General features: G+C 41.7%; 3 protein-coding genes across 3 annotated transcripts; 1 reads left to right on the forward strand and 2 right to left on the reverse strand.

The window, feature by feature from the left end:
• Positions 1–22: 22 nt before the first annotated feature.
• Positions 23–1815, reverse strand: LOC109529344 (T-box transcription factor TBX1). The gene is made up of 7 exons (XM_019892672.1): positions 1655–1815; positions 1476–1577; positions 1107–1278; positions 857–1012; positions 683–750; positions 498–601; positions 23–304 (listed from the first exon to the last, which is right to left on the reverse strand). The coding sequence occupies exons 1-7, from the start codon at positions 1792–1794 to the stop codon at positions 129–131; spliced, it is 918 nt and encodes a 305-aa protein (XP_019748231.1). The 5' UTR covers positions 1795–1815; the 3' UTR covers positions 23–128.
• A 2054-nt stretch (positions 1816–3869) lies between these two features.
• On the reverse strand, positions 3870–5688 carry LOC109529424 (apolipoprotein A-I). The gene is made up of 4 exons (XM_019892822.1): positions 5613–5688; positions 5113–5164; positions 4864–5008; positions 3870–4673 (listed from the first exon to the last, which is right to left on the reverse strand). The coding sequence occupies exons 2-4, from the start codon at positions 5153–5155 to the stop codon at positions 4058–4060; spliced, it is 804 nt and encodes a 267-aa protein (XP_019748381.1). The 5' UTR covers positions 5156–5164; positions 5613–5688; the 3' UTR covers positions 3870–4057.
• Positions 5689–10454: 4766 nt separating this feature from the next.
• LOC109529341 (centrosomal protein of 164 kDa) lies at positions 10455–20935 on the forward strand (the record flags this gene model as incomplete). The annotated part of the gene is made up of 14 exons (XM_019892670.1): positions 10455–10976; positions 11146–11257; positions 12650–12842; positions 13207–13320; positions 14050–14154; positions 14440–14543; positions 17210–17348; positions 17452–17559; positions 17630–17713; positions 17858–17904; positions 18488–18632; positions 20317–20420; positions 20592–20673; positions 20840–20935. Coding segments are annotated over exons 1-14 (1476 nt in total), but the record flags the coding sequence as incomplete, so codon positions are not given.

The following is a 20935-nucleotide window of genomic DNA, read 5'->3' on the forward strand; positions in this document are numbered from 1 at the left end:
AAAGTAGAACTGTAGTATGCATTTATATCTTGCCATTTCCCAGTACTGGTCACAGCAATACGATGATACAATACAGCTGAATAATAATGTTTGCAGGATATAGGCCAAGTTCCAACTGAAAACTTTCTCTACAACACATTGTTGCTCTGAGATGATCCGACACATTCCCAGTAAGACGGTAAACGGTTGTGGAAGGAAGCTGGAGTTCCAAAAGCAATGTTTCCATTGTTGCTTGCTACCATTGCATCTGTAAAGTTGCAAAACTGTCCACTCTGCTTCATCAGATGCGAGGTCGCCTCCGGTGCTGAAAATGCAGGAAATAATTTGCGTTGTTTTATATTAGGTTTGAAAACAGTTAATTACGTAATTAATGATGAAATTAAGTTATTAATTAAAAAACACCAAAATGAAAAACTAGATGTTGCATGTTACAAATATTACAATGAATAATATAGTACACCCACATACAGTACATAGAAACACAGTATTGCACTCACCCGTTGACTCTTTTAAGTCCCTTTCCCTCACTGCGTTTGTGATACTGCACGCAGTCACGTCCTCTGGTGGATACCACACGCCAAGAGGCTTGGAAATGTTTCCCCTGTTTTCACACAAAGCATTCATCTGACACCTTCTTCATGAGGCAAAATGTACTCTGGATGAATTCCACACTATCACTAACCAATCCTGTGTGTCTGTTGTTCTGAAGCCTTTAGCAAATGGATTGCTGGCTATCTTCAGCTGAGTGATCTGGCAGAAAGATAGATTAGATGGTTCAGTCACAGAGTGGTAAAAGTAAAGTAACATCGCCTAATCCTGTGAAACTTTGATTTCAAATATGTCTTGGTTTTCCTACCCTGTGGTTTTGATAGGCAGTGACTGCCATGAAGCGTGTCTCGGGGAAGGAGAAGGAGCAAAAGTTTCTGTCTGCATTTAAATGGCTGTTGGGTGTTGTATCCACATACACTACATGGAAACGTGGCTGGTACCGATGCATAGAATTCAGTATCATCTGGCCGGGAAAAGGAAAAAAACATCTTGACCAAAGACTTGTATAATTTTCATGTAAAAAAAAAGATCCCTAAAACACAGCGACAAAAACTAACATGTCCATTGTCATCAAGCAGGTTGTTGGTCAGCTTGAGAGTGTCAAAGGATACAGTCTGCTTCATCCACTGGGCTCCACGAGCTGGTGAGTCTGGGTGGAAGTGCATTCGACTTGGTGCCGAAATGTCAGCTCGACCTGCCACCAACCAGGATGAGCTGTGGAACGCATATCTGAGAAACACACACACACACACACACACACACACACACACACACACACACACACACACACACACACACACACTCACGCATTACAACCTAATTCATAATGCAAGAAAGTTTGCTTAAGAGCAGATTAGATTATTATTGATCATTATTGATCTCAGTCACCATAGCGAATATCTATGCTTAATTTTGTGATTTTTTACCTGTATCTTTTATCATCGACAGGAATAAAATCCATAAGTAGAACATATTCAGCAGCAGGATCCATTCCAAAGATTCGCACCTGGAATGTTGGAAACATCCTCCTGCCATTTTTGAACAGAAATGGCGTCACAAGGGATTTCAAGCAGAAGCAACAAGTATAAATTTGGCGAAATGTTACCTTCCGGCTTTGGTGACGATCATTTCGGTACCTAGCTCATCAAACTGCTGCCAAAGTGCATGCATCTCCAGCTGAACTCTGACCTTATTCACTGGTGGGACCCTAGTGCTTGATAACGATGGACAGTTTGTGCAACCCATCGTAGGTAATTTACAGCTTTGAGACAGCGGTGAACCTGGAAAGAGAAAATGATCGTTATCATCACAGAAATATACAGTTTGTCAGTTCAGACTTACCACTCCTTGTCTGTGAAGTCATTCTAATGAAGTTTAGGGTCTGTATTATATACTGTATAATTGTTTTCAGTTCGTGTGTGTGTCTGTGTTCCTCTTGTTGGCGCTCCCTTCTTTGCCTCAAGATCAACAGGGCGCAAAAGAAGTCTTTCCTAAGCAGCGCACCGTTGAGTGAAAAATGGTAATCACCCTCCAAATCCGGGGCCACAAATGCACATCCCAACATTTGTGAGAGAGTGGTGGCAGCATCAGGAGTGCAAGCAGGTTTTATGCATCTCGTGACTCTCACTGGGGACCACAAGGCCTTCCTCATCCATTATAATACACATAATGCCACTGACATGCCCCAGTCACAGCTGCACACATGTCTGTGGCCCCAAGAGCTGTCATTCTGAGACAGTAGAAATTAAACACACATCTTGGCAACAAATTACACAAACATGCACCTTGAAGCCGTTCTTACATTAACGCCTATTTGATTTAGCCCAAAGCCTAACTGCTGGGTTGTAACACATTATTAACTTTCATCTGAACAGATAGTTACTTTGTGTAGATGAAGACGGAAACAAATGGGTTCAATATTCATTGATAATTTTTTAAAAGTTGAGTTTCATTACCACACTGATGATACAGTCATTAATTTTTAAAATGGAATAATATAACTACAGAAATCTGAGTTTGGTTTACTACAATTTTGTCTCTGTGTGTGTGTATGTGTGTGTGTGTGTGTGTGTGTGTGTGTGTGTGTGTGTGTGTGTGTGTGTGTGTGTGTGTGCGCACGCGTGCGCCAATTTGGTAGTGTTGAAGGTTTTCAGCCTGGGGTGTGCTTCCCCTAATAAAGAACATACTTAAGTTTGTCAATAGACCAGGTGATGCTCATTAATCACAGCTCACAGCTTTGTGATAAACGATGACCTCTCAGTAGGCTGTCTGCATGACCTGCATTTCCAAAACTATTATTATGGTCGAAAGAAGGGATGGGACAATACCATACACTCTATTAGGTAGAATATGCCTTATGAATTGCAGTTTTTGGTCTTTGAATCGACACTGTGTGTGTGTGTGTGTGTGTGTGTGTGTGTGTGTGTGTGTGTGTGTGTGTGTGTGTGTGTGTGTGTGTGCTTTTTGCGATCACACTCGCTTACAGTGGCTTTAAATTGGAGGTCAGGGACACGGGAAACATAAAACCACAATTTGACGGAGGAAAATTGGAAGAGGCATCGGCTTCATTCAAATCTCCCATGTGTATTAATTTTGGTTTCGCAGTTGAATATCACGACAAGGGAGTAAAAACTTTTGAAAGGCATTTCACTGTCGGCAAGTGCTGCTTGCAAAACAAGTCTTGTACTTTATAGAAACACAAGCAATATAAGGGAGCTTCTTCTGTGTTTGGATCCAATATAATCCTTGGTGGACCCACCGTATAGTACGGTCCAATTTACTTAGATCGATTTACAGCCCTTTTCTTTGGGTGAAGATGTGTAGTTTGGTCACTCCATACACTTGGTTGGTCACAGTGGGTAAAAAACTGACCTTTCTACTTCTACTTGGCCCTCATTACTATGGGACTCTTTGGCACAGTTGCTTGTTGAATCCAGTTAAGACCGTAGAGTCACACATTGTTACATGGGTTTGACCAGGGCTCGGCAACCATTTACACTCAGAGGGCCATTTCGACCCGGTTTCCATGGAAAAGGCAACGCTGGCACCCGCAAAAACTTTTTGAGATCTGAAAAAAAATCATATTTAAGTATGTATATATATATATATATATATATGACTCTTTCACCTATTCTAAGTGTAAACTTCCTCCTACCCCCTTTTTCATGCATGTCTGCTTTGCCTTTGCCATACTTTTAATTTCTGTTTATCTTCTTCCTTGTTTATCCTCATAGATAAATGTATGTTGTTATTTCCATTTAAATTTGAATACTACTTCATTCGAATGGTTGAAGCAAAGACAATCAATCAGTCAATCCAAAAAAGGTTTCATAAACAGGAAGATGTTTATTCAGCTGTCTTTTGCCCAAGCAGTTTTCATGAGACATCCGTCATCACAGATCCGCTCGTGATAACCCAGTTACAATGAATACATAGACAAAAAAAAAAGGTCAGTAACTGGCCTTGGTTTGTGACAACGAAAGCACGCCTGTGCTAAGTGTGTATGTATTCATGAATCTTCTGCCTTTCCGTTGAAGGTTTCAAAGATGGTCTGGAAGATAGTTTGGAGTTTCGCCTTGACATCTTCAACAAGAGGGTTTATCTTCTCTTTCATGGCAGCGAGGTCTTCTGCTGTGACGGATTTTGCTTGTTTGTAGGCGGTTTGCATCTGGTCTTTGTATTCCTGCACATAAGGTGCTGCAATTTCTTTCAGATCCTCCAGGCGGTGAGTAACCTTTTCACGCACAGCTTCAATGATGGGCGTGAGAGCACTCTTGGTCTCCTCAACGTTGACAGCTATCTTTTTCTGCAGCTCTTCCATGACGGGCTCCAGCTTGGCTTTCAGACTCGCCATTTCGGCCTCATGCTTGGCCTGGTACTCTGTGACCACAGGCTCCAGAAGTGTACGGTACTCTTCAACGTGCTTGTTAACAACGTCGTGCAGTTTTGCATTCAGTGGCTTGAGTTGCACCTTCAAGGTATCAATATCAGCGTTGACCTTAGTTTGGAAATCTTGAGTCAGTTCAGAGATTGTAGCAACCACACCGTCGGTGATGGGAGAAATGGAACCTTGCACAACTTTGAGCTGAGTGTGCAACTCCTCTATGCGCGAACTGATTAAGTCTCTGGTTAAGAACAGGGAAAAGGAGAAAAACATCACTTTTTAACAAGGCATGAAATGCCTCCACTACTTCCCCCACCCCTGAAATGTGAAAGTTATAAAACTGAATCAACATGAGATCATTAGCATAGTTTCATTGCGAGATGAAACAGAGGGTAGGACTGGCTAGAAAAATGTTCATGAAATTGCCGTACTTGAATTCTTTGTACTCTGTATCATCAAGTTGACCCAGGGCTCTTTGGGCACTTTCTTTCACTTCGGTCAAATAGACGTCCAGAGCAGCCCGGGCATGGGCTACGGCGCTGGGTGCGTCAGACTGCAGCGAAGCAGCCTGAGACCCTGTGTAGGAAAACATATGTGCAGGGATGAGTTTCACAAAGAAAACCAGCACATTCAGTCAGATGGTATCTACCGATCAGAGTTGCATTAAGTCCTGTACTCACCAACCGCCAGCAGCAAGGTGACAGCGAGAGCAACAAACTTCATGATGGAGGTCTGAAGTGAAAAGGCAAGGGTGGTTGGTTATATTGTTGTTTGAACACCAGCAAAGACGCAAAAATTCTTGAATCCATTATGAATAATTATTATCAACTTGTGGTTTTGTCTAAGCAAAGAATCAGGGCTCAACCAATGCCCATAAAATTAAATGAACTTGTGATGTGCTCCCATGAGGAACGGATTGATTTGGACTGCTTGCTAATGTCAATCCGGGCCTTTCCGACACAATCATGCAATTAGCCTGTAAATCTCCGCATCATCTTGACTAGAAGGTTTGTACACTGTAAAAAGAGGAGCTCCAGAAGAAAAATTTTAAAAAACATGAGCCATAATTTTGCAGCGAGCAGAAAACCCGCGCAGTCTGTCGAATAAACCGAGATGTTCTTTTATCCGACGTCCTTGTTCTACATCCCCAAATCCCAGTTGTAGCTCGAGCTTGCCTTACCTGGTGGAGTTCTTGACGAGACTGACAACTTGAGAAGGGGCAGACCTTATATAGTGCTCGGATATGGGATGAGATGTTGCATGGAGGAGGGAGGGGAGGTGTGGGAGCAGTGTGTCTCCGTGGAAGTGGACCTCACCCCCAGCCAATTCCCTCAGCAGGGGACCAAATGGAGAGTTCAATGGTCACCTGCTGCGAGATCACTCCGCATGCACACACTCTTCCAGAAGTGAAAGACTTGAATCTCTTGATTCTTCTCCAACTATAGGGCATGTGCCACTTGAATTTCACTAAATGACAAATTAATGAGAGGTGTAACTCATTCAACAAACTAATGAGAGGTGTACCGTAAAGCAAATGACTTTATGATCTAAATGTAAAAATTTGTAACACAAAACAAGGTTGAACTTCAGTGTTTTGGGAAAGGCCGTTAGAATACGGGACAAGCAAATACGGGAAAAGAAGGTGAAAGTTCAGATGACTCGAGTCAACGGTATTTGTATTAGTTGGATTAGGCATTTTGTTTGCAGCAGATGAGCCATTCACCTTGGTGCAAACACAGGCAGGACATACATGTAAGATTCCTTTTAATCATCACAAACTCACAAGGATAGTAGACCTCGCAAGAATCAAATATATATTGTACCACAAACAGTCACTGTTATGCCCATTTTGGAACTGAAGCATGCACTCCTTTTATCTTTCAGTTTCAAAAGCTTGCGCTCGTGTGCATACTTTCACTGACGTACACCGTACCAGGTGCATGAATCATGAAGCGAGATCAAATTCTCAGTATGCGATGGGAAGATCATGATTTTTAGGATGGAGTGAGAGAGCAAAAACTTTGGTATTAAAAGGCTGTGTGTTTTTCTGTGTGAGTGTGTGTGCATGCGTGCGTGGGGCGTGCATACGTGTGTGTGGGGGGGACAGTACAAGTTTGATTAATAGGTCAAAGAGTGTTGTGTGCCATGCTGTTGTTTGTTGTCCTATCGCTCAGTGGACTTTGTCACAGTGGCTTCATGCAATTCACTTTAAGGAAGCGGGATGATTGTAGAGATGTCTCCAATTGTGTGGCTATTCAAATGTCTTTCGCCACAAGTAATTACATTTGAAATCATAGTTGCTGTAAATTATCCAACGTAATCGACATAAGCGTGTGAGATGGAATGAGATCACGTGGAGGTGTCTTGGAAAACTTCAATGTGACATCATCATGTTTCTTGAGGTCAGCTATACAAAAGTTTCATGTGCTCCACTTTTGTTTTAGTTTTAATGTGTCCTCATTCATTAATATGTCAACGTATCAAAGGAAAGCTTGAACTTTAAATTAGGTTATTGAGTGTTATCTAAATCACTGTCATCAATTGGCTATGTGCCCATTTTGAAATTATTAATTAAACTAACACCAACACATAATTTAGCCGGACTTTATATTGTTATGACCCGATCGACAGGATCATTCAGACTGAGGGGTGACAACTTCAAATGTCGTTGGAAGCTTCACCCATTTGTTTGACACCAATTAAAGCCAGAGTGTCAGCAGTGGGATGGATATATATATTTGTACTCCCCACAATATAAAGAGACTACATTGTAAGCTAACGATAGAACATTGACCGGTCCAAGCTCCGGAGTGATTGTACAGCATTGTACAGACAAGTGTGATAAGCACGATCTACATATCAGCTGAGTTCAGAGCTGCTGATCAAGACTAAAACGGGGCCTCTCAGAGGAATGACTTTTATCTGGAACAGCAACCTTTGAGATGGCACGCAGTGCATTTCATTGATTTGGCATTCACACTTATCTGTCCATCAAGATAACTGCCATAATTGTTATCAAGAGGACCTCAGTGCTCCAACCTGCTCGTTTCAAAATGCCGTACGGCATTGACAAATGTGGAGCAAAGTTTTCACTACATGCAGCAACATTTTTTTAAAATGGTCAAAAGAGAGCGGCAACAATGATCATCTGCAGCTATGTCTTGTGTATGTATATATCTGCGCTGTCCAAAGCAATACAGTATTGGGTTTCGCTCCTAATTTATCTTTTTAGTGACACACATTTCACCAACTTGTTGTTTTGGTGACCACCAAATGGCCAAACAGGTGTGAGGCGATTTCCTGGAGCTGAAAAATATTTAATCAGCAAATCCACCACTTGATCGGGCTCTGGCTGAGGGTCAGAGTTCACTTCATTGTTCCAGCTGATATCATCATGGAGCACAGTTCTCAAATCGCCAGGGGAGGTTATTTCAGCTGTAAGCAACACTGAGGAGCTCTGTGCTCCCCCCACCCCCAGCACACCATTTCAGATAAATCTGTTCAACTCTTGTGATGATGTTTTTGTAACGTCACATCTGCTGAGGTCGCTTCTGCTTTAATACTCAGGCCAAAGCTGTGGTTGAAGTGTTACTGTAGGTTGTTTGACTCAATTTGATTGAGCAAAGCAGGGTCATGCACAACAAACTCAAATAACCAGAATTATTATAAAATGGATGACATTTAGTCAGATTATTGTTTGTGAAGACACACTTTTGCACAGAAGTAAATACTGTACTTCTGTACACCAACCGGCCACAGTATAATGATCACTATCAGTCTAAGTGTCAGGTTCAGAACTGAACCGAATAATGTTTTTTGGATCCCAGAAATGCAGACTCAGACAAAATAACAAAAAATATTTATTGACAGAAAAGTGCACAGAGAAAGTACAAACAGAAACCACTGGTCACAAGGAGCCAGGAAAAACAGTGCATCAACAAAAAGCGCTTGCAAAAGGCAAAGTTGTAGTCAAACCGAGAATATAAACGAGATGACAAGAGTCCAAATACAAAAGTCTCTGATCTTGCTCATATTTTGTTTCTATCATATATGCCACAGGCTTTGCATGCTTTGTTGAAAGTTCATATGTGGAATGTTAAAGGTGCACTTGCTTTTTTGTCGTTCCACGTTCCTAGAACCATGCTTCTGTAGCCAGGAATTGGGTACCAAGGTCTCTGCTTCCGCCCACCGTCCAGCTCACGTTACACTCGACCCCCATTTCCCCTCCCACAGGTGATGAGCCCATGGGAAGAGGGAAGAAGGCTGTCCATTTGGGCCATCGAGCCCCACCTCCAGGCTTGGCTCCAGAGGAGGGCCCCGAAAAGGGAAAACATAATCCAATATTTTGATTCATCATAGGGTTCTTTTCAGCCGTGCTTTGTCTGGTTCCTCACCTAAGATCTGTTGGCCATGCGTGACCTTGCCAGGTGCATCAAGGCTCAGACAATGTAGCTCCTGGGACACGCACCACGATAAGGTGATGACTCATGGAGGCGGCATTATTATGATGTAATATAATTATTTGACCTGATTTGTCTTCTGTGTTTATGAATATCAGACATCGCAGGTAAAACAGGATTAAGTTGACTTTGGACGATTTATCACAGAGCTTGACTTGAGACATTCTCTGACTTGACTTAATTTGTTCTTGCCTGAGACAGGATGAGTACAGAGTGTTTGAGATTTGAAGGTTAATCCATGAGAGTTAGTTGAGAAACACACATCACACTTGATTCAATCTCTGCTAATTAAATTTGTCAATCTACTATTAAATGTGTGTGTATCGCAGTTTTACACGCATGTGATTTGGACTGGTGAATCATTTCAGACTCCAGTTTCCCAAAAACTAGAGGTTATTTACCCGATTACTCAAGAAGTCAAACCACCCACAACATAAAACAAACAGGACATGACTCATGTCAGTGAGCTCAAACAAAAATCTGCCCTCACACCATTCGAGGGGCAGCACGGCTCAATGGTTGAGTGGTCGTCTCCCAACCCAGAGGTTGTGGGTTAGATCCTCTGCCCATGTGACCATTTCAAAGTGTCCTTGAGCAAGATACCGAACCCCCAGTTGCTCCTGATATGCAGCGTCTTCTGTTGGGGAATGAGGAGTCAGCCACTACGTTTGCATGCAGTCAGTGTTGGGTAGAAAGTCAAAATTCCCTTTTCCGAATCATTTGAAATGTTCCATTTGCATGTATGAGTTACACGACATGTTAATTATGATCATTTGGGAAGATTTAACGCTTTAAATGGATGTTTGACCACAAATGGTGTGGACTTGTTGACCTAACATAGGGACCTTGGGTCAGTCTCATCCCCACTGCCAGGCCACAAGAGGCCGTGCCCACCTTTAGGCACATGTCTCTAAAAATTGACCTAAAAATAGACATTTCATTTTATCATTGAAGCAACTTTTGTGTTAGGAAACATTAATGCTGAGTTTTTTATCACTGTTGGCCAGTCTTATCTACAAGAGACTATCACAGCTTTAGCGAACATACGCAATACGCAATAAACACGTCAATGTTGGCGTGCAATTTTGCAAGTCACATTCGGAAAACAGAATCTGCAGCGTTTTTTTTTGTGGCATTGTGTAATGTACATTGCAGTAATTTTCGTAAGCTACTTTTATTTTCTCTTGCATACACCTCAGCATGCCGAGCTCAGTCATGTCATCTATTTTTTTTCGAGCACCGCGGATTGCATTCAACACGTCAGAGTGCCGCTGTGCTAATAAATAAATCAAAATTACATCGTTATCTCTTTTTCTCGAAAATGGCTGATCTCGTTGCTAAACGTTTCGCTGTTAAAAAAAAAGACCTGACTGGGACTCGGGAGTAATTCAGTTAACAGAGGAAACACAGCTACAATGTGTTGAGTTGTAAACAAAGGTATCCAATATCCATATAACCTCCAAAGTGGCGCAGACGTCCCTTATAACGCAACGCGGCGTAACTACACGTTCCAAAACCCTACCGAGGGTATCGTCATGCTTGAAAGTGACTGATTTTTTTGGTACGCACCAAAAATCTATTCTTCTCCTTCAATGCAGCGCAATCAAACACCTAATTTGTGAAGCGCTCATTTTAAAATGAAATCAACAAGTTTTGCAAGTGTAGTCTAAATTCCCGCTCAAAGCAAAACATCCAGTAAAACAGCAGTTTGGTGGACGTCTTTTACGATGGCCCGCTGCAGTTTTGTCAACATTTGCCCCAAAGGTTTGAATGAAACAAACATTTGCCATGAAGCCATCCCTCACCCGTGACGTTTGACGACATGCGTGACGAATCTGCTTTTGTCATCAGTTTTTGTTCTCCAAAACTACAGGGGGATAACCCTGTGCTTCTAAATTCTGGTGTTCATGTCTGCTTAGAAGTAAATAACCACTTTGCCCCCCGCCTCACACTATTTATTTATTCGTTTGTTTATTCAGTTATTCGGTTATTTGTTTATTTTTGCCATAATACAAGCATTTATTAGCCATCAGCAGTAGCTATGAGTGGCTCGGAGACTCAAGAATCAGATCGCTCCGAAGAAGGTAGGCTATGCACTGTGTAAACATTTTACATGCCCAATTATTCAAATCCCGAAGTACACGTGAGACTGACATTTTAAGAGCTACGTCCGTGTTTGGCTAATTGCTTGAAGCCATTGTGAATCCACTTATTTCCCATAGATTAAGATGAATTCTTGTTATTTTCCATCAGATATCAGGGTGTACGCACGGGACATAGGAATTGATCCCGATACTGAGCCAGAGCTTTTGTGTCTTGCCAGGGAAGCTATATTTGCCCGTCTTCCTCCAGGATGGGCTGAGAGGTAAGTCACTGGAGGTGATACAGCCACAGGGCTCCATTTTTACTTCTCTACAGTTTGACATATATTCTCATGTACAGTATATTTGGCAGAATTGCACATTACATAGTTCATGAAATAAACCTAATTATTCAAACAAAAGTCACTCGCAATGTCGCGGTCGGCTTGCCCGACTCAGTGGCAGTGTGCCTTTCAGTGTTAATGGTTGTTTATGTGTGCGCTTTCCCCTGTGACTGACTGGCGACCAGTCCAGGGCGCAGTCTGCCCTTTGTCAGGAGGGATAGGCCCCTATGGACTGTATGTAACCCGGAAAACATCTAAAACATGTAGGATAGGCTGGATATTTTAACACAGCGCAAAATTAACCAATGTAAAACACAGTGACTCGGGACACTTTTGTCATTTATCTTAAGTATAAATACCACAGATCAACAAAGGGCAGAAAAACACAGATATGAAGTCTGCTGCCACGATTCCTAAAACAGTAAACACATGTAAGAATCCAACTCAAACAATAAAACTTTCAATACTTCATATATTGGACCTGTTAATAGTTGGTCCTTTAAACAAGCACTTCATGGGAATGGACATTTACAAGCCACATTCATTTCTTTTAAACATTCTATTGGGAGCTGTTATCTGATTTTCTGTCCAGACCCTGGCATCAAACAAGTGCACTGTGGTCATCAATTGTTTGTTTTAAGAGCTATGGTATGTATGCTAGATAAAACTGCTGATAGACCACAACAAAAATAGTGCAGCAGGTTCATGTAAATGTAAGTACTGTATATTCAAATGCAAAGCTCATACTACTCTTTCAACTGTACACTTGAATGCAGCAACATAGGCTGGTTTGTGAGAATAGAAACTTAAATTACCCCTGAGGATTTAGTGAACACAGTTTCTTCATTTTTGCAATTTTCCATCTGCATTTGCAAAGAATCTGCTTCTGACTTGCTGCAAACCAAAATACTGGAGTTGAGTTGATGACATTTGCATCCAAATTTAACAGTATGAAAACACCCGTTATTAGAACACGACCTAATGGAATCAGGCTTGGCTGTTTCAAAGCCTTTTTTCGATGTGCCAATGTCTATAAAGCCAGGGCGCCGTTGCCCTTCCTCTTTTGTTCCCTGCTATCCTGCATTAATACAGCACAAGATTCGACCTGTTTGTCATACTCAGTAGTGTTTTAGCGCCATCTTGTGGCATATTGGTCCTAAGGAACTACTGTATTTTGAAGTGAGTTGTGGAATTTTGTTTTGTGCTTTGTTGCCATTGGGGTTTTTTGCCTGGATTATTTGGAATTTGATTTATTTCTGTTATTCAGAATACCAATTGAGGCCTTTTCAAACTGTATCCTGCTTTTGACTATGAGTGACTTTATCCCTCCAGCAAAGACGAGAGTGGGAACCCGATCTTTCACAACCACTATTTGCAGACAACGACTAACGAGCACCCCTGCAAAGTGCAGTACCGTAAAATGGTGATCCAGGAACGTGAGCGTATCCAGCGCTCCGTTGCTGTTGGAAGCTCACTAAGTCAACTGGACAAGAAGGAGAATGAGGACGCTACTAATACACACACAGTGAGTGGCTCAAGATACTTGTAAATATACTGTGTAAGATACCGGTACTTGAATATTAATCTGTTGTAAAGTTAAACAAACACTAAAGTGCAAAGTATCGTAAAACAGTCATTCAAATTATTTCAGTTTGTTATATTGGTAAGCCCCCCCTGCCCCCCCAAAAAAATCTTCATTACCGGTATATATTTTTTAATGAATCAGCTGTTTATTCACTTGTTTTTTTCCACCAAACATCGGAATCGACATCGGCATACAAAAAAAATCCATTGCATTCGGATCCTAATTCCAATCAACTGATTGATTCTCTTAAATTCCTCCTATGACTTTCCTAGTAATGGAATATTTGCGGTCCTTGCTTTTTCAGGGACGTTATTGCAGTGGGTTCTTGAGTGTAATAGGCAGCAAGTGCGAGGAAACACCATTTCTGACACTGCCCAGCTTTGATGACGAAGATGATGCGACCATCTCAGAAAATCAGGTACTCCAACACGAGCATACACCCGTCGCATCTAAGCAGAGGTGGGCACGTCAGTAAATTTTGCCGGTCTGTCACTCGTCCTTCGACAGCGGTCGGGCCACCCGTCCGCCATAGTCACTCCGTCATTATTTCAAGCCGACCAAACCTGTCATCGTCCGGCCATCCTTTTATCATCACTATAATAACCACACTTGCATCATTGCTAAATTACATTTATCACCACTAGTGTAGAACCATCAGCTCATTCTCTTCCTCATCTTTGGCATTTGTTAGTGACAATTCCAGTGAGGGATGAAAACCCATTTCCGTTGGTGCAGAGTTCGTCCGTTTTCTTAAGGTTGCCATCATTCGACCGTACGTCAGTGATGACTCGAGGGAATTTCCATCATTGCTAACAGAATGGCCGCTTCTGCATCAAAAATTTTACATGAAGTAAAAATGATGAATTACATGAAGTAAAATTTGCTGTACATTATTTACTGTTCACATCCCAATGTTATTTTAACGCTAACTATCAATGTTACTACAAATCAATATTCCATCAAATTATGTATGGCACAGAAATAAATAGGAATATGAGAGTAGCTACCTGATATCTTAGTGGTTTTGTTTTATATCTTAGTGGTTTTGTTATGTACAATATTTACTGTGTGAAGTTAAATTGTTTTAGCTGTCTGCATATGTCAGTTAAAATGCATGTATACATTTGTGACCACATGTTCATCTTAAGACTCTGGAGGCACTGTTAGTGGCGATCAAGCAGAGATGTCAAAGTCAGAAATGCTTGATAAGACCCGTTCTGGGGACCAGAGTAGTGATTCACCACTGCAACAGGTGCAATACATTGTCATATAAAATGCTTACTTTGGCTCAATAAAAGTTGGGGAAATACTGTCTTAGATCAGCCCCATAAATTCAACACGAATGTGGCATAGAATTGAATCTTCATCAGCCTCACTTCGCACCCAGTTCATGCTCAACCTGTCTAATTCCAAATATTTGGACTTACTCCATATTCACATCTTATTGCCCACTCATTGCATATATTGTCTTCATCTTGTCATCGAGTTGAATTGAAGTACTTGTTATCGTTATCATTATTTTTTTCTCATCTTTAAGCTGACTGGTGAATTTCCGATCTCCAACATCTCTATTTCCTGTGACAGTCGGCTGGAGACGGACGAAAAAGACGGCGAGAATGAGGCGTCTGATGCTGCTAAGGGGTTTGTTTTGTCTTTTCATCTTGTTGGGGATGTCATACCATAAACAGACAATAAAAATCATTTGTCATAAATCCCAAAATTTCCCAACTATTTTACAGTGATAGTTGTAACATCAACAGACTTACTTGGATTCGCCTTCATCTCAATGTAACGTGTGTGTGTGTGTCACTTTTGTGGAACAAATTGTTGCCAGGAAGAGTTTATACAGCTCACTCCTACCCCCTTTGGGGTCAATGAAAAGTGGCCATATGCCAGACCTGGAAAACACAAAAATAGACACAACAACAGGAATATAAAACGGTATATGATAAATGTAATGTTACATACAGTGGGATCTGTCATGAAAGGCGTGGCCCTGTACCAAGCAACAATCCAGTGGGTGTGTGTCGACTGAGACATGTTGAATCAGCAAGGTCACACAAGCATGTAAGCCATCACAAGTGTCGTGGAGTTGCTGCACACGCAGAATGAGGATAAACCCATCCACGAGTAAAACGCGGGCCGACAACACCATGTATGCCGAAGCGCCTTGACCAGCCCCAAGAGGAGGATGAAGTCACAACATTAACTTGCTTTAGCCCACACAGAAATAACAGAAGTATGTTTTTTCTTACAGATAATGTGAAGACGTTCTTGGGAAAATATATATATATTTTTTCCAAAACACAATCTTGAATAATTTAACATTTAAATGTTCAACAATTTAATATGAAATTAGCCATCAAACTGCATGGCTCGGCAATAATTCTTTTTTTTTTTTTTGTCAAAATGTTGCTGCCACGCTTGTGATCTCTCCTCCAGTTCTGTCTTTTCTCATGTAGAGTTGTTAGATGAACAAGTGAAGCAAGGCAACCTTTGCAAAATATTTTTGGCCCGAGAGGCCATACTAAATGTCATAAGTTTCCAACGTTGCAAAATCACCGCTTTTGCCTCGTATATCGGCGCCATGTCAAATCAAATCAAACCATTCATATACTGTAGCACTTTTCATCCATCCATCCATTCTCTAATTTGCTTATCCTAACCAGGGTCACGGGTGTGCTGGAGCGTATCCCAGCCGTCTCCGAGCAGTACACCCTGAACTGGTTGCCACCCAATCGCAAGGCACACATAAACAAGCAACCCTCCACACTTACAATCCCCTCTTGGGAGAATTTGCAGTGTTCCATTAACCTGCCACGAATGTTTTTGGAATGTGGGAGAAAACGGGAGTACCCGGAGAAAACCCACGCAGGCATGGGGAGAACATGCAAATTTCACACAAGAAGGCGGGAGCCGCAATCGAATCCTTCACCTCTGATCTGTGAGGCCGATGTGCTAATTAGTCAACTACCGTGCCGCCACTTTTTATACGTTAAAAATGCAAAACAAAGTGCACAAATAACCAATGGAGAGAAACAACAACTAAAAAAAAAAACAAATGATACCAATTCATCCCATCTTTACATATAAACACAGACACATCACAGAGTATGACGTGATAGTCCCGGGACATGAGGGTCAAGGACATCCAGGAGAGGAAGATAATCTGGGAGAAATCCATACCTAGAGGTGCGACAAGTCCTCAACCAGAGAGGATGCCGCCACAGACCACCCTGACCCAGGTGGACCGGGGTCAATTCACGATGTGCGGAGCCCCCAAGTTCCCTGGTTCCGGGGAGTCCACAGGATGGCATTACCACGGAAGGACCAAACGCACCTCTCTGAATGGAGGCTCCCATTTGAAATGATTCCATTCACGTCTTGATTCTTCATGAAAATTAATTTAATTAATTTAATTAATTAAAACTAATTTGGCCTTTTTGAAAAAGATAGTCACTCGAAGGCTCTGAAAAGTTGCTAAGTATAGCGACCGAATCGCTATGCGAGCAACACTACTTTTGTAGCGTAGCTGTTCATAGACATGTTGATAGTCTCAATCAAGTCAAGCAGTGCACATCAGCAGGTGTACGCTTTGAACGATGGAAGCTGCCATTAAAAGCCACTTTTTACAGAAAAAAAGAAAGTTGTTATGACATAAACTTGGATAAATCAATTAATCGCTTAGTTCTTGGCTGATGGGAGCTAGCGGAGCGGGTTAAATTCATAGGGAAATTGCTTAAACGGCTTCACTTCTCTCGAACAAGTATGGGAGTCCAGGTTAAAAGAAGTCAGTCATTTGGAACAGTACCAAATAGAGTTGTGAATGGAATAGATGATAATCCAGCGCCATAATTTTTCCCTGGTTGACAGCACACATGGTCCTACCTATCTCTACTTGCAAACAAAATCCTTCCACACGACTATATTCTTTGTCTCTTATCGGCATATCTTTTACATGTCACCCAAAATGTTCAGGCCAAGACATCACAGTCAGGCTGTCTGAATAAGCTGAACAACCTCATGTTCCTAAAACTCAAACTTTGATACAGGTTATTTGTTAGCACTTTAATTGGAAAAACGGTAGGCATATTTGAATGTTACGCAAAGTACTCATTTCTGCATTCCTTGAAATGTTTTTCTTCGCAAACTGACTGCTGGATCATTTCGCAAACTGACTGCTGGATGACGTTGTGTCCAGACTACCAAATTGGATACCTGCTCTTTTTGAGTTTTTATCAATTTTGTATTCTTGTTTGCTAAAACAGCTTCAATTGATTTGCGCCTCTCATTCAACACCCCTGCAGCCCAGATGAATCAGGGCATGACTCTTCTGGTGAAGACAACAGTGCATCATTGGACCATGGACGCGATAAGTTCACTCATGCCATTTGTGACCCAAGAGCGAAAGAGGACCAAGAGAAAGGACTTATCACAACAACTGCAGTGAGTTTCAATCACTGTCAAAATTTCCAGTCTAAAATGGAATCAAATCAAATCCACTCCAAAGCATAATAAGGTGATTCAGTGATTATTGTTGCTTTGCCAGGTTTTGTTTTACAGTGGATTCTTGAGTGTTTTGAGCAGTGTGCTGGAGGAAAGTTCTTCAACACTTTCAAGCCGTGATGATGAAGACAATGCCATCTTTGAAAAGGAGGTAACAATGGCAAAGTTGCTCATTTCATGATGTTGGGCTAACGTAAAAGTGCATTTCTTCTTCACCGTAGGATTCAAGAAGAACTGATGCAGATCTACTGGAGCAGCCACAAATGGACATATCTGCAGACCACAGTACTGACTCGGAGCAACAGGTACTGCATGTTTGGCAGGTTTGGTTACGGCAGCAGACGTCAAACTTCACACATTTGACAATTTATTTATTTTATTTTTTTGGGTCCACATCTTTAAAGCTCACCGGTGAGTCTTTGGACAGTTCTCCAGGCTCTGACTGTCAGCTAGGGATAGATGTCAAAGAAGATGAAGAGACTGAGGGTGGAAAAAGGTGTGTAGCTGTTTCGATGCGCTCTACTGAAATATGCTCATATTTATACTTAAGCGTTCATACAGAAGGACTGATTCCAAAGAATATATAGAGAAATTTTAAGTTAGTGGCAAAGTAATTTCGTTTTACCAATACTGGCGCGTGATCTAGCGCGTACTGCGGGGGCTTGTCTGGGATGCCAAAATCGGTGAAGGATACACCTTAAGTCTCAAATGACGCTAACCGTATGGGTACCTTGTGTTTTCCATGCTTAGAGAAGACGTATGGTTACCTAACATGTCACAGCCCGTCAGATTCTAAAAAAGCCAGCCTTGTGTGGGAAGAGGAGGCAGAAGAGTTTCATGGTTTTCACCGTACACCCCCGGATTTAAGAAAAGGGGGAAGGGTGGTAACATGGAAAACTTTTTAAGGGTTGTTGCAGCCAATGCCACCTTGTGGTATATCTTTTATGCCTTTACCAGCCTGAACAAATCGACAGAATGCAATTTTAATTTAATTTATCAAGCAAATATCGCACAATATTAGCTTGTTTTGTGAAACCACCTCCGTTAAATCGCCATCATCTTCCCTCTTTTCTCTGCAGCCTGGATGAGTCTGAATCTAGCTCTGCTGAAAAACGCCACCTTAGCCTTGAAACACACGGTCGTGACGACATTCAGATGCCTTCATCGAGTTCTTCAGGAGCTGAAAAAGACAAACAAGTACAGGAGGCTAACAAAACATGTGGGGTGAGTGGCTGTTAAATCTAATATCTAACACTGTATTATCTATGTGGAGACATGGATGCGAGCGCACACAAAAATACTTTAGCAGCACTAAAAGTGACATTGCAATGGCCAGGATCTTTATCAGGCTCCTGCAGAGCTTGCTGATGAGCTGATGCAGGAAAGTGGCCCTCGAGGACCGGCGTTTGACACTTAAGAGCTCAAGTGACAAGGAAACATTTAAAACACACGACACCATTTATCGTTTCAGTGATTGAACGATTGTATTTCTTTATTTATTTTGCACATGTAAATGAGTATTCACAGCCTTTGTCATTGAGCTTAAAATTGCGCTTCCAATGCATCCCGTTTTTACTGATCATCTGTGATTATTCTACACCTTATTTGTAGTTCACCTGTGATAAATTCAGTTGATTGGTGATGATGATTTAGGCACACAACATTCGACATACAAGGTCACACTGATGACAGTGCTTGTCAGAACACAACCCAAGCATGAAGTCAAAGGAATTGACAATAGATCTCAAAGGACAGGATTGTCCTGGGGCAAAAGCGTATTGAAATGTTTCAGCCGCTTTGAAGGTCCCAGTTGGCTTAGAGTCCCGTTATCTGTAAATTGAAGAAGTTCGGTACCACCAGGACTCTGCCTTGAACAAGCCATCCGCCTAACTTAAGTGACCGCAGAACAACCACAGTCACTGAGCTTAGCAAGAATGCTGCAGTCATACAGTCACAGCTCCAGCGTTCCTCCATACCATCCCTTCACTGAAGCATAGTGGTGACAGCATCGTGCCGTGCTGATATTTGTCAGCATCAGAAACTGAGAAACAAGTCAGGATTGATGGAAAAGATGAATGCGGCAATATACAGTCATCCTGTATAAAAATCTTCTCCAGAGCAACCCCAGACTGATTCAGACTGGGATGTCTTTCTGCAGGACAACAACACGAAGCACACAGCCAAAATAGCACAGGAGTGGCTTCACGACAACTCAATGAATGTCCTTGAACGGGTCAGCCAGAGATCAGCCTTGAATCTGATTCAACATCTCTGGCGAGATCTGAAAATTGCCATTTACTGACGCTCCCTATTCAACCTGATGGACGTTGAGAGGTGCTGTAAAGACAAGTGGACGACACTACCACAGATAGGTGTGCCAAACATCCATCCATCCATTTTCAACACCAACCCCAAACTGGTCACCTGTCAGTCGCAGGGCATGTACAAGAACAAACAACCATTCACACCCATATCCGTACTATCACTGTGTGGGAGCCGATCCCACGCTTCCCGCACGGAAATTGGGCGAATGTACCATTACACCATCAGCGACAGGCCATGCATCATATTAAAAAAAATATTTGATGTTGTAATTGCTGCAAAGCCTGTGAATACTTGTACATGTATGCGGGATTAATGCGATTAAAAAAAAAATACAGTAAATGAAAACGACATTTTCAAACTTAACTAAAACTGAATTCAACATGGAAAAAGTGAAGTACTGTGAATAATTCCCTTCACATGCTTATTGTATTGCACATGTATTTTGCGTTTCCTGCAATATCGTTTTGTGTTTGGGATGGTATCGTACTGACATCCATATGCCTTGAGTGTCTCCTGGTATCTTGTTGATTTGAAACTTGATTTTCAGTTTTACGTGTATTTTTCCCTTTTCCGTATCCCGTAGCCTCCATCAGAGTTTCATGGCTCTGATATTCGTGTTCGCCGTGATAGTCAGCTGGCAAGGGATGTCAAAGAAAGGGAGGATGAGAAGAAGGACGCTCTCAAGAGGTTTGTTGTTCACATGTTCATGGAATCTTGCTAGAATAATCGTTAACAATTAGAATAGCAGTGACTGTCTTGGTTTGTCTTTTTTTTTTTAAATAACACCCTATTTTGTTCACTGAAAAACCTCGACAGAAACATTCTTCTCCCTCACAATCGTCCGACTTTTCTTTGCAGCCAAGATAAATCTGGACACACGACCACTGCCAGAGATATCAACAGTCGTCAGTTGGACTCAGGAACTGAACAGGAGCAGGACGTGGGTAGCCGAAATATGGACTCAATACATGAATACTTTTTTCTTTTACGTTTTTTGACTTGAAATTGTAGAATTTTAAACATCAGCTGCCTTTATCATTTATGTAATTGAGTAAGTGCTTCTTGAAGATCACAGTGTTGAGTGTGTTTCATCTGTTTTTCAAAAGGCCCATTCTGAGGACCGCACTTCAAAATCATCGCTTAAAAAGGCCCATTCTGAGGACGGCAGTTCAAAATCATTGCTTATAAAGGCTCCTCCTGAG

This window comes from Hippocampus comes, unplaced genomic scaffold, assembly GCF_001891065.2.
Source record: "Hippocampus comes isolate QL1 unplaced genomic scaffold, H_comes_QL1_v1.1 scaffold72, whole genome shotgun sequence".
Classification (NCBI taxonomy): Eukaryota; Metazoa; Chordata; class Actinopteri; order Syngnathiformes; family Syngnathidae; genus Hippocampus; species Hippocampus comes.

What these genes read in the sequence shown, in the direction of transcription:
- LOC109529424 (XM_019892822.1), bottom strand. Translation starts at nt 5,155, where the DNA reads ATGAAGTTTGTTGCTCTCGCTGTCACCTTGCTGCTGGCGGTTG. An exon ending in CACCTTGCTGCTGGCGGTTG is followed by an intron (nt 5,009 to 5,112) that starts GTGAGTACAGGA and finishes TTTCCTACACAG; the next exon opens with GGTCTCAGGCTGCTTCGCTG. An exon ending in ACAGAGTACAAAGAATTCAA is followed by an intron (nt 4,674 to 4,863) that starts GTACGGCAATTT and finishes GTTCTTAACCAG; the next exon opens with AGACTTAATCAGTTCGCGCA.
- LOC109529344 (XM_019892672.1), bottom strand. Translation starts at nt 1,794, where the DNA reads ATGGGTTGCACAAACTGTCCATCGTTATCAAGCACTAGGGTCCCACCA. An exon ending in ATCGTCACCAAAGCCGGAAG is followed by an intron (nt 1,578 to 1,654) that starts GTAACATTTCGC and finishes CAAAAATGGCAG; the next exon opens with GAGGATGTTTCCAACATTCC. An exon ending in GTCGATGATAAAAGATACAG is followed by an intron (nt 1,279 to 1,475) that starts GTAAAAAATCAC and finishes TGTGTTTCTCAG; the next exon opens with ATATGCGTTCCACAGCTCAT.